Source organism: Galleria mellonella, unplaced genomic scaffold, assembly GCF_026898425.1.
Source record: "Galleria mellonella isolate WM207_F2 unplaced genomic scaffold, CSIRO_AGI_GalMel_v1 utg28, whole genome shotgun sequence".
Taxonomy (NCBI): domain Eukaryota; kingdom Metazoa; phylum Arthropoda; class Insecta; order Lepidoptera; family Pyralidae; genus Galleria; species Galleria mellonella.
Window position 1 is genome coordinate 5942358 of NW_026442064.1, and position 13274 is coordinate 5955631.

Here is a 13274-nt window from a genome sequence, read left to right on the forward strand (position 1 = left end):
CGCAAATTGACATCACATACGAGTACATGAGGAAGATTGTTTTTTTCTCCGTTATAAGTAATGCACCATAATACAGATGATCAGCTTTTTTATAATTGTAAATAAAATATTTTGTTAGCCGACAATAGATGATGAAAATTAGAATTATATAAATTCGAATGATTGAAACTTTGTTATGTAATATCTATTTTTATTTTCAAATATTAAGTGGAATATAAAATAGTGGTATCGAGTCGAATTTAATAAGATTAAGTAATTGTTTATATTTTTCATGTATTGGAATACACTTGCATGAAAATATATTAATTATATTTTTGTCAATAATAAAATAATATATAAAATTAATAAAAAAGTAATGTAAAAGTACGATGATAATGTTCTGATTGAAAAAGTTTCGAAGTGTGCGGAGTTTGAACCCGCTCTTTTGTAGAGCCGCACGTTTGACTGCTTGGACCAGTGCTCATGACAATAAACTTTTTAATTTTAATAAATCTTTAAAGGTATTTTAAACTCATGCTTAAACTTAAAATTATATGATGTTTGACTACTAAATTAATGGATTCAATTTATACGAGATTAAGAAGAGAAACTGCTTGAAGGACATTATGAATATAATATCAATTTCTAATAACTTCATCATCAAATAGCAAGTGAAAATGACATTTAGAATTCTATAAAAAAGCGAAAAAATCCAAATGTGAAATATTACATGTATATTTACATTCTGCTTATAAAACGCTCACTCTCTCTCAGTGACGTGTCGAAGGTGGGAAAATCGCATTAGAGTGAATATTGAATAAACATAAAAATATCGAAGGTTTTTTATCTCACTGCCACGACGAAAAAGTGATTTTATTATAGTCGTACCTGTTCCAGTGCTGGGATAAGGTACCAGTCGATTTGTGTGGGGATTAAGATATACATCCAATCATGCTCATCATTTGAAACCAGTTAATATTCCATACCATGAGTGGGCAATATATATATTAAATATCGGTTATCTAATAAATAACACCGAAATTAACCACCCGATTGAAGTGTATATTATATGCGACTGGTATAGGCAATATCAAAATTGGTGAAGACCTTTTTTCAGTGATCAATGTCCAGAGATATTACCACATATACATGTATACTTCACACTACTCCGAATCAGAGGCTTCCAAGCCTCGTGTCGTGTTGCTCAGTATCCCGATTGCAGTGAAACCTTATTCATGTTCATACATATTAAGGGAATCGGTATTTTTTTTGTATTGGGATAAAATAAATAAGTTTATGTCTAAAGGCGACAATTACTACTTTCGATTGCTTACCATTCTAAGTATCATAAAAATTATGCTATCACATATATAATACATATTTTTATATATCATATAAAAAGAAAGTTGGACTACATGGTTACTAGAAAATACACTGTGACATCTATAAAACATACCTACGTTGCCATTTTTAAGGACCGATATGTTATACTTACATATTAAGTAATTTTAACGCCATATCACATCCTTCAAACCGAAACTCAGCCATGCAAGACACAGCTATATGGCAGCAGAAACACGAATTGGATAAAGGCATCCATGCAAACGAAAACGTTTTAAGCGACTTCAAAAAGACGATTTCCAATCCTTCCGAATTTTTGTGGCCACTTTACCCTCTCACGTCGCCGATTCTGATCAGATTTTGACAAATCTTTTTGTAATCGATTGGGTTTACTCCTATGTTGGCTCCATATCAAATAGACCTTGTACACATTACCTGTACTAAAGAATAAATAAATAAATAAATAAATAAAAAAATTACGACGTTTTAAGCTGTTATGCTCGGCCGACCAAGAAGTTATCTTTTAACCTCAACGATTCCGCGTTCTAAATTCAAATATTTTCATTGTGTCTACAAAGCTGTAATAATGTAAGTTGCATAAAAAAGCGCTTTGAATCTTTCTTCATTATACATTCGACTAAGAAGTGGAACTCTTGCTCGCCCATCCCACACATATTCAATCTAGTAATTAGCAAAAAGTAATTGAGAATAGTTTAACACTAGCATCGATATTGGCAAGCTTTCTAAACACTGAAACACTCAATATGCAGAGACTATAAAAAAGATAACCTTCCACAACCATCCGAGGAACGAGCTTATACGACACTTCGCCTCCAATAAAAACGTTTACATCACTCGGTCGTTCCTTTCGACGTTTTACGGGAAAGCAATGAAACACATTCACACAACTGTGTTTTACTACTTATCAGAAAAATGGAGTTATTTTCTATTCTTTACTCAATATTTCTGGATGAATTTCGTAAAACATAAAAAGCATGAAGGTAAAATGTAAAACACAATACTGCTATGGTAAATCATGAATACAAATGCTCATATACCTAACAGTGTTTAAAAATGAACTACATATACTTGATTATGTTATTTAGAATGGTCATATTGCGTATATCCACTAATATTGTTAAAGTTTCTAAAGACGGATAAGAAATTTGTATGTTTGTTACTCAGAGACGCTTAAACAACTGAACGTATTTTAATTTGGCATATATACTAACTTAATATTTAGAATACTTTATATAGTGATTCATGCGGGCAATGCCGCGAGAAACAGCTAGTACATTGTAATTTCAAAGATTAATCCTAAAATTCAAGTCTGAATACATATAATCAAATCGTAACTGGTCGCTGTCTGCCCATGGAAGATATATAAGAAAAACTATTATAGGAGGACTTCATGAATGCAATAGAACCCAAACCAGTGACTTTTAGAATTTTTGCCTATTTCTCTGTATGTCTGTTTGTCTGTACATTTGTACATGCTTATCTCAGAAATGGCTTTATTAATCTGTTGCGGTTTGTTCCACTTAACATTTAGCGTTTATTTAAATCAGTTAATTAATAAATAAGTTAGATCAATATAAAGAATTACATATAAAATGCTTTAACCAATCAAATGAATTGGCTGAAACTTTTTTATGATGTGTACTGATTATTGAAAATTCTGTCTACTCCTGCGAAGCTGGGTCTGGTTGCTAGTTACTAGAATAAGAATTGAAGTTGCGAAACATACTTTAATTATCTACATTGGAACCTATTGTAAAGACAAATGTATTCACCATTGATATTAGGCATTTAGTACGGCAATGTTTAAACGTAATGATCACTATGAATGTATTACTATTGCATACTAGATTAGACACATAACTGTATTTAGAATTTGGTTAGTTCATTTTGTTTATTTTGGATGGAAGAACTTTGTTCCAAATGTATTTATCAATATAATAAAGATATTCAACAAAAGCAGTGCCAAATAACATAGCGAGATATCGTGTAACATACGATCACATAAAAAATATTTGTACCTACGTTTTTCGAAGTCGACTGTAAAATGAAAGGGCAGGTTATCAATTCAGCGTGTATATATTTTATGCATGACCACGAGAACTTTTTATAGGATATTCAGACTTTGATGAGTCTAATTTTATTGAACAATATACCTTTCGATGGATGATATAATTAAAATTTAGTAGCGGGTGAAATTTTGTATTCATCTCACATTTATGTATAATAGAATTAAAATATAAAATAAAAATCTTCTTTGAAATATATATTATAATGTACACATATACGAGGAGTGTATGATAAGTTCGCAGTCTCAGGTGCTTAATGAATGTATAGTTTTATTTTTCAATATAATTCCCTTCAAGAGAAATACATTTTTCACATCGTGATTACAAACTCTTTATGCCTTTGAAAAAATATTCTTCGGTTTTCTCCTCGAAATGCTTTACTACAGCCGCCTTCATCTAAATCCGTATATTTCGTCCTTGTAACTCCTTTTTTAAATTTGAAAAAAGAAAAAGTCACTGTGAGTTAGAACTAGACGAGCTGTTTGTCGAGCGATGTGAGCATTCGCGGTACCCAACACGCACAAACTTTTTTCATTTGTAAATGTCTATGTAAAATCTCTCCAATTCGTTCCTTACTAATTTGTAGTTCTTCTACTATTTGCCACAGTTTAATTCTTCGATCGGTAAGTACTAATTGTTCGAGTTTTTAACGTTTATTTTAGGTCACTACGTTACTGGGCGTCCCGGGCGAGAGTCCCCAACACACGTATCTCTTCCTTGTTTAATATAGTCAAGCCCATTTTTTACTATCGCATATGAAGGTACATAATCCTGAAAAACCGATGATATTTCTTCAAAAATTTGTTTTGGTGTATTTTCTTTTTTAACAAGGAATTTAATTACAGTGCGGTGCTACAAATCGCGAGAATTTCCAATTTTTTCTGACATTGTGTTGTTAATTGTTCCAGGGATTAAGTGTTAATGAAATAAATACAAAAATGGGGTATTATTTATATTTACAAGGAGTCACGCAATTAGTATTATCAGTAGTGAGATGATGAGTCATCGTTAGGTACCTATCTTAGATCGCGAACTTATTAGCAGCCCCTCGTGCTATGCTACTGAGATCACGCTCAATATAATTTTAAAACATTTCTTTTAACAGTCGACTTTTTATTATTTTGTTACGTGCACTTTTTAGTAACACTACTTACTTTCCCAAAACCGATAGATACTGTTTGTGAAACCGATAGATTAGTTGTCTATCGATTATCAGAAAATTATTTCTACAAAGAACGTATCTAAATACCTTAATTTTTATGTGCTACACTTAGATTAGAACTATATTGTATACACCGCGTCATTTGCGAAACGACCTTTAGGATTTATCTCTGTTTACATTACACTTGTTTATTGTACTTCAACGTGACATGATTTTAAATATACAAACCTATTGAATTAATAAGTAATAGTCTTTTATACATAGCTTACGAAGGGCGCGGCAAATATCGGCATACCTTATCGCTCCCTATCGGTCTTATTACGCAATATTGAAAACGCATAGATAGGTAATCATCGGGGCAATGCCCCTTTTATGTATTCTAGACCTTTTTATTCATTTATATGTAATAATATGCTGTATCTATCTGTTCATTTATTTCAGTACGCAACGTCCCTTACGTCAATCGAATATCGATCGATGCATAAACTAACGATACTAATTTTAATCCTAACTCAGTACAGTATATTTCAAGAAATATAGCGTAGATCAATTTATGACGCAATAGATGTACTTTTAAAAACATACAACCTCATATAATACCTTATAGCACGGGGACGACCTAACTATACTACAGTGAGGGGAAGGAATTGTTAGTAATGCGGATTACTAGTAAAATAGCCTGTCAGGTCGACCTCCACGTAGTCCCCCCCCCCCCTCGGAAACCATCATGTTGAATTCCAGGTGTATTAATTATGATGGACTAATTGATGACCTGTCCATTCTCGTCCATCATCTCTCACTGGTGTCTCGCCTCCTCATTGGTGTTAGACCAGTCTCGTTAGGCCGGGCTACCGCTCCATTACCGTTAATTAAAAAAAAGTCATACTATAGTACCTTTTTTTTTGTGTTAATTAGGTACTTTAAAATTTAGATATTTATTCGTACTAATCCTAAATAATTGGGATGAATAAATGATTGTCGTGTGATCCCTGCATAGAATGGGAACAATTTATTGGTAATTATTGCAAGCGATCGGACATGATAGGCACATAAATGGTCGCATTTATACCAAAATCTTTACTTAGTCCTCTATAGTACAACACAGCGGTAATTATTACATTATCTGTATTCTCTGAGCTACTTCAGAAGAAAAACGTTTTAGCTGTAAAATAAATATCACAAATTTTCTATCGACGACATTGTTCGTCATAATGTTCATAGAGACGATTTTACTAAAAGCTAAAAGATTGCTAAAGCTTCAAATCGGAAAAGGACTTTGTGAGTAATGTCTAAGTTACTAACGTACAGAGAGATTCCCCTTTAAAACATAAAATATAGAGAGAATAAAGTTAGGCGACTTTATACATGATAATTTCATAAAAATTAACTTGTCTCCATAGACAAATTTGTCGACCGATTCTATCGATAAATATGTTTTGGTTACCGTACTCGTATATATGTGAAAGAAATAACACCGGATGTTGGCATTTCACTCTATCTTTTGGACTCAGTACGTAGCGATAACGATTATATAATTTTATTTGTCTTTTATCTACGACTAGATGACCCAGTGAATTTCGTGTCATCTATAACGCCATCTATCTAAAAGTAATCCGAAGCAGCGATTCTCATAACTTTTACCTACATTAATAAATTACCTAACTTATAAATTACCTATTTTTATTTTTCAATTTTTCAGTTGTGTAGTGGCTTTTCGTTTAAATAACCTCTGTATTACAACGAACAACGTTTTTGAGTTGACTGATTTTTGTACACATAGGATACGATATTTGAACGTAAAAATTAAAAGCTGTTTCTCTAAAAAAGAGATATGAATAAAAGTGTGATGTCGCTTTTGGAAATAAAGAGATGGTTACATAATAAGAAGGAGAGAGTTACATAAGTCGGTTGCCCCTTCAAAAAATTTTAGTTGCAAACAAGAAACAATTATGAAATGAACATTCTAAAGATAATTGAAGCGAAATTTGAAATTGTGCAGTACTCACTCTTCCGGTAGACTCGGGGCGCCCTCCTCTTGTCCCGGTGCATTCACATGATACACGCAAAAGTTCTCCAACAGAGCTCGCATATCCACGAAGTTGAAGAATGGTTGGAAACAGAAATCTGTGGACATATGCTGTGCGTTAGGGTTTTCTAATAATTGCCTAAAAATTATATTGATCATATACAGAGATAATACAAAAATACCGCTCTGAAACATTAGATACCTTTTTAACCGTAAGAATATGTAAGATAAGTGAGTAACTTTTCCCAAGGAGCATAATCGAAATATAAAACTAATTATTATGCGACTTTAAAAAGGGAGAAGTTTTGAATACACACATGTAGTTTTTGAAAGTAAATCTAAATTTTCGTTAAAACGATTTCAATTATACTTTTTGTAATCTACGTGATTGATTTCCGTGACGGTCTCGTATTATTTTTTTACGATTGTAAGACTATTTTTGTTGAAGTTATACTTTTTCATTAATGTCACTTCTATTTTACCTAGTCTCTCAAATTTTGTTACTAATTTTTATTTCTTACATATCTATACTATTACAAACTCAGCACAAACTAGTACAAACTCAGAATTACTCAACTGATTTTAAAAGATTTTCACCTATAAAGTTATATTTTCGATAAGTAACATAGGCTAATATTATTTTTGAGCCCGTGCGATGCTTGGTCGAATCTGTATTATATAAATACAGTTTATAATTTGCATGAAATAATATTTGTCTAATAGTAAATAGACCGATTAGATATATAACATAATCAACTACCTAAAAGTTACTGCTTATAATTGGAAACTGAGCATTGACAATTCGCATTGCAGCATTTGCATATGTGATATTATACATATAATAGAAATTGTTATAAAGTCGCGTGGTATATCACTTGACGTATAACAGACGTATTAGCATTTACTCCATTAAAAGTTTTTGGAAAATCGCCTTAATTTAACGAACGTCCGTTTCATAAGACACTTTGTGTGAAAGCTTTACGAGATGTCAGTTTATGAATTCAGAATGAAAGGGATTGTTATTAGATATGATATTTGTAGCTCACAAATAGATAACTATGGTAAATTTCTCTTTATTACATAGAAAGTTACTAAAAACATTCCAACTGAGTTGGCATACAAAAGTATACTAGGGAAGGTTTCTAAATATACTAATAACATTAACAACACAACAAATTTTATGAATAACATAACAATGATACATTAAAATAATCGAATACAGAATGATATCTAAATAATCAGAACCTTTTTAAAGATGTGTTCTACCGGAGAAATAAAACATTTTTTCAGTGAGAAACATTAAGAGTCGAAAATCGATAAAAAATTTAAAGCCTCCCTATTTTTATGTCGTTTTCGATCCATGTTTCGTTCAGAAAAAATATTTCGTTCCATTTGTAGAATACATTTTTAAAATCATGCTGATATATTTGTTTTAACTAATATAACCTTGGAGGGTGCATGGTGAATGATTTGATATTAGTACGTAGTGATGCTCCACAAAAAATAGACTTCATTTGTGATAAAACTAGTTATTTTAACTTAATACCAAAACTACTGAACCAATTTTGGTAAAATGTTTATGGGATCAATCTGTAAGTATAACGATTTTGATAAATAAAGAATTTCTCAATTCAGTTTAAAACTGATGAAGTTATGACGCAATAAACAAACAAAAATACAACTGAATTAAAAACCTCCTTTTTGAAGTCGATTGGAAATAGATTTACAACTTTATAAAAACTCCATAAAACTTACAAACAGTTCTTATGTAAGTTCTATCATGTTGTTTAAATTAAAAAAGACGAAGCAAAATGACTATGATTCTAGCGTTTCAAAAAGGATAAATAAAAGAAAGTAACAGAAGAGAAAAAGACAAGACACACGTATTGCTTAACAGGTTTATATATCTAGTTTAAAATTAAATTTGGAACATGCTCCTTTTTATGGATGACTTCATAATGTAAAAGTAGTAATTGAGGTAAGAATTTTTATAACGTTAATGTAAAAAAAAACTAAAGACGGCCAAATCTTAGTATTATATTTTATCGTATTGTTTGGTATCTAATTGTTTTCTGTAAAAAGTTTTACGCATAAAGCCACCATTTTTAAAGCTTATTCTTTCAAAATGTTGATTTTAGTAGGTACACAATAGTTTTTTTTTTAATTCCTACTTGAGTACTAGTGTAGTATATTCCTTTAATCACCTCTTTTGGCATACTGGAAGAAAGGGGATACGATAGAGAATAACGGTTACCAAACGTTTCAATCTACGTGAATGTCACTTACTAATATAACAGACAATCAAAAAAATTTGTTGTGCACGTGTCACAACATACGTTTCCATTAAAATACATGTCGAAATAAGTGTCACATACACAACTCTGTTTGTTACATACATTTTGGTTGATACGAGGGGAGGCGCCATCTATCGTGTATTAAAGGAATAACTTTTAGAATTCCCAGTAAGAAAATAAAAAGAAATCTTCAGATTTTAATAATGTAAATAATAATTATAGGAAACAGACTATTTTCTCATACTAGTGTCAAATATGTTGGGGCAAAAAGTACACCAACGTAATTAAAAAGTAAACTGCGATATCGTTGAAAAGACAAAGGTGAATGAACTAAAATTTCATAAAACTCTCCAATATAACTATTACTCATTGCGCCAAAAGTCCAGTCGTACATTTAAAAACATAACTCCTCTCTGGTAGTTTGATATAATATTATTTATCAAACAATTCTAATATGTCAAACAGGTACAATGTTTCCTGTGTATTCTAGGTGTACTACAGTGTGGCGTGATCGATATTAGCACTGTACCCACGGAGGACGTGCTGTAATTAAACAATTTGCTACTGATTGCTTCCCTTTGACGAGTCCTGTGGGTGCTGTTAATATTCTACGGAATGCCACCCATTTGGTTGTTTATGCCACGCAATTTGTGCTCATTTTTTGAATGCCCATACTTACTTATAATTTTCCAGAGGGACGAGAAAAAAGTTTACAATTTACGGTTTTAGAGATCTTATTATAGTTTAGATATAAATGTTTGTCTTATTATCTGAGGGAATGTAAATTATTGAAAGGCTTCCCGTCTTCAAATAAACTGTATCTTTTTTATTATTTTCTACGTATATCTTAGGCGGTATCTTTCATCTTAGACTATTCGGAAATTATTATGTTTTTATTGAAATATTTTTGAGTATTTTTTTTTTGTTTTTATTACAAAAAAGTATTAATTGAGTGTATTTCGTACAATATTTTACTAGACTAATTGATAGATAAATCGATCCAACAGCGAGATTTCTTTAGCAGCGCTCATCGAGAGTAGAATACATTCAGATCGAGGTAACACCGTCTGTAACACGCTCCGAACTGAATAACAAACGATGAAATATATCATAAAATTCAGAGGATACATTAAATCCCTGATATACTTTTTCTCGGCGAACGACGTCTACTGAATGAAACGAGAGTTCAGAGCCGATACTGTATTTAGTTCCTTTCCCTCTTTGCTGTAGTAGCGTTCGGTATAAAAGTAGCAATGTAAAAGGAGCAACTGAGAAACTTGCACGAGCTGGAAGAATTACGTTGCGGGAGCGAGGAATTGTTACGTAACACCGTCTGGATTTCGAATGAAAATGAAACTGTGGAAATACGGGCTTTGAATTTTCTGGCCGTATAGCAGACGCGTAGACTAGAAATAGCTAAATAATTCGCCTAGCAACGATTTTTTTTTATATATAGATTTATATCTGACTAAAACTCTGTGGTAATACAGAAATTAATACCCTATAATATTGTTGTTTATACATATACAAAGAAAAATGCCATCTGCTATCGCTTGTGCTTTTTTATTTTCTGATTAAAGCGCCTTAGTAAATATTTTTATAAAAGAAAACTGAAAACATATTTTAATTTAAAATGGTAATACAGAAAATTCTGCAGATTCAGATAAGTATAATTTAAATAGAACTTCTAATTAAATAAAACTGCTTGTTAGGCAAAGCGTAATAACTGTTAAACATTGTAAAATCACAATCTTGCAAAATGTCGTCGAGTAGTAAGACAGAGGATTTAATACCGGCGAAGCGGAAAAGAATTAGAGAGGGGATTGGATGAGTTGAGATAATATTGGCGGGAAACGAGTACTGTTATCTTTTTCCATGTATTATGTCGGATTTTCTCGCAGTTCTAAATTTGGTCAACAAATTTTTAGATTTGTAATAGGCGTAACACAATACATTTATCGGGAATTTTATACCTTTTAAGATCACTTTGTAAAGTTTTTTTTTTCAGATTAGAAAAGAACTCAATAAAACTTACAAAAATACTACCTAATACTTTTTCATGTAACAAATTTTTTTGTTAAAATATAATATATGGTATATTTAAAAAAAATTAATGCGCATATATTGTAAAGTTAAACAGTAGATACACAGCCAAATATAATATTATATTTAACTCAATCAGTATGACATTACCTACGTAAAAAAAAGATCCATAATAGATGATGGGCTTAGAAAATTATATTGCGTATGATGGCTAACATTATACTTTCAACAGTTAGTCCTATATCCAAATGCAATCATGTAATACGATCAGTATCAACTTTTGTCTATTAATTTAAAAAGCTTTTGTATTCATAAAAAGTCCATTGAATGAGATCATCTTTAGCTATAATAGTGTTAATTTTCTTTCTGTGATATTTTCTTTATTTATTTTTTTCTTTATGGAATACTTAGATCCTAAAATACTTCAGTTCCTAAATTAGTTAATAAATCTACAAATATGACAGTATTAAAATGAATTGGAAGTTCTAAATATGAGCCCATTTTAATTTTATTTAATGTTACAGTTACTGTTATTTTGACTTCTACAAAGGGCTTATACAATGAATAAAAGAAAAGAATGAACAATGAACGAAAGAAAAAATATCAAGAAATAAAAAAATATTCACAGAATGATCGACACAAGTAATAAATAATTCTTCAAGAGGAGGATAGAATCGACACTGACGAAACGTTTGAATGTGTCATGAAAGATAAAAGATAACTCAAGAAATCGAAAAAATTTTATACATTGTTGTATCAATATATTTTGCCTCTAAAATAAACGTTCGTATAAAATCCTACATACTTGTATGAGAATCGTAAAAATTAGCTTATAAGATTATTTATAAAAAAAAAAGTGATCGAAAACATCATAATATGAAAGTAAGCCTTACTAATACTCGTAAATATGTATGTTCAAGAAATTGTCATTAAATTTATTAAATTGTCAGTCCTTTGTTTTTATTTGTAAATGTATATTACAAATTTATATATATTTTCAACAAAGATATTGAAGTTTTAATCCTATGCTTGTCATTATTCGCAAGTTACGAGCGTTTTTCTCTTAATAGTCGCCGCATATGTCTGCAGGCATAAAAATTTTTAATGAATCTTGAAAGAAAGTTGAGCGAAAATATAATAAAATGCAACAGGGCTGTCTGCTCTCAGTTACTCACAACCTACGATTGACCGGTGAAAATTTATAATAATAATATTATGAAGGAAAAAGGTTTGATTGTTTGTTTGTAATATATAAATTCAAAATCTATTCGATCAATTTAAAAAATATTTTCACGTACAGAAAGTTATCTTATTAGCGAGTAACATTGGCTATATGTTATTTTAGAAAATCTATGTAACCGTACGAAGCCAGGCCTAATCACTAGTAGGTAATAATATTGGTAAATATAGTCAAATATAATATAATAAATTATAATGAGCCTTTTGATAAAATTTGCACCACAGGGAGTTTATTCATTTCTATACACGGTAGCATACAGTTTCCTGTAAAAAATGGGATAAGTGAGGGTTGCCAGTGGCAACCCCACATTGGAAGTAATTGAGAGAGAGAAACCCGGACACATTAGCATTAATTTTAACTCATATTTCTATTAAATCAAGATTGATTAAAAAGCCTGGAGGAATAAAAAGCGTATCATTACGTAATCTGTCACCGACCGTCAATACCAAACACCTTTATACATAGTAAATAAATATAAAAAGAGAGAATTTTATACATAATAAATAATGTATAAAATTCACTCGACGAAATTGGACTTTTTCTTAGGGGGATAATTATTCTACTGTAAAAATTCTTATTTTTCGACATAAATTCTGTGCACCAACAAATCTAAAATATTATTAAAATTTATCTAAGCATTTACTTAAGTAGATATATCAAACACTGTCTGATATTAATTATAGATTAAATTATAAAGTCAATTACACAGTCAAGATAATTAGTAATATTTGAGTAGATTAAATTAGGTTACGCCAAATGGAATTCGTTAACTGTAAATTATGCATGCCTCATCAACTTCCATACTTATGTATATAGTTGATGTTATTGAATTACAATTTAAGATACGAAATGGGGATACGTATTCACATATAGGGTGATGATGTTAGATCATACGGTAATTGTTTAATAGATTTGGAACAATTTATTTCAGTATTATTCTATGTTATTTCTTTTCTCTAATATTCGTTAAAGTCTAAATAAGGTAATGAAAAAATCAGCTTTCTCAAAAAAACAATAAGATGAAGAGAAAAAGAATGAAAAATATTGGGGAAAAACTTAAAGACCCAATTTTTATTTTTTCCATATAAATTATTCCTAGCTG

At 30.7% G+C, this 13274-nt stretch overlaps 1 protein-coding gene across 8 annotated transcripts in view; it reads right to left on the minus strand.

Annotated features, from left to right (window-relative positions):
- Positions 1-13274, minus strand: part of LOC113521187 (protein NDRG3) — a 95616-nt gene that overhangs the window by 50725 nt on the left and 31617 nt on the right. For all 8 annotated transcript variants that reach the window (XM_052895434.1, XM_052895437.1, XM_052895438.1 and 5 more), the window contains one exon: positions 6576-6693. In XM_052895434.1, coding sequence (XP_052751394.1) covers positions 6576-6693 — 118 coding nt within the window. The remainder of the gene's footprint in view (positions 1-6575; positions 6694-13274) is intronic.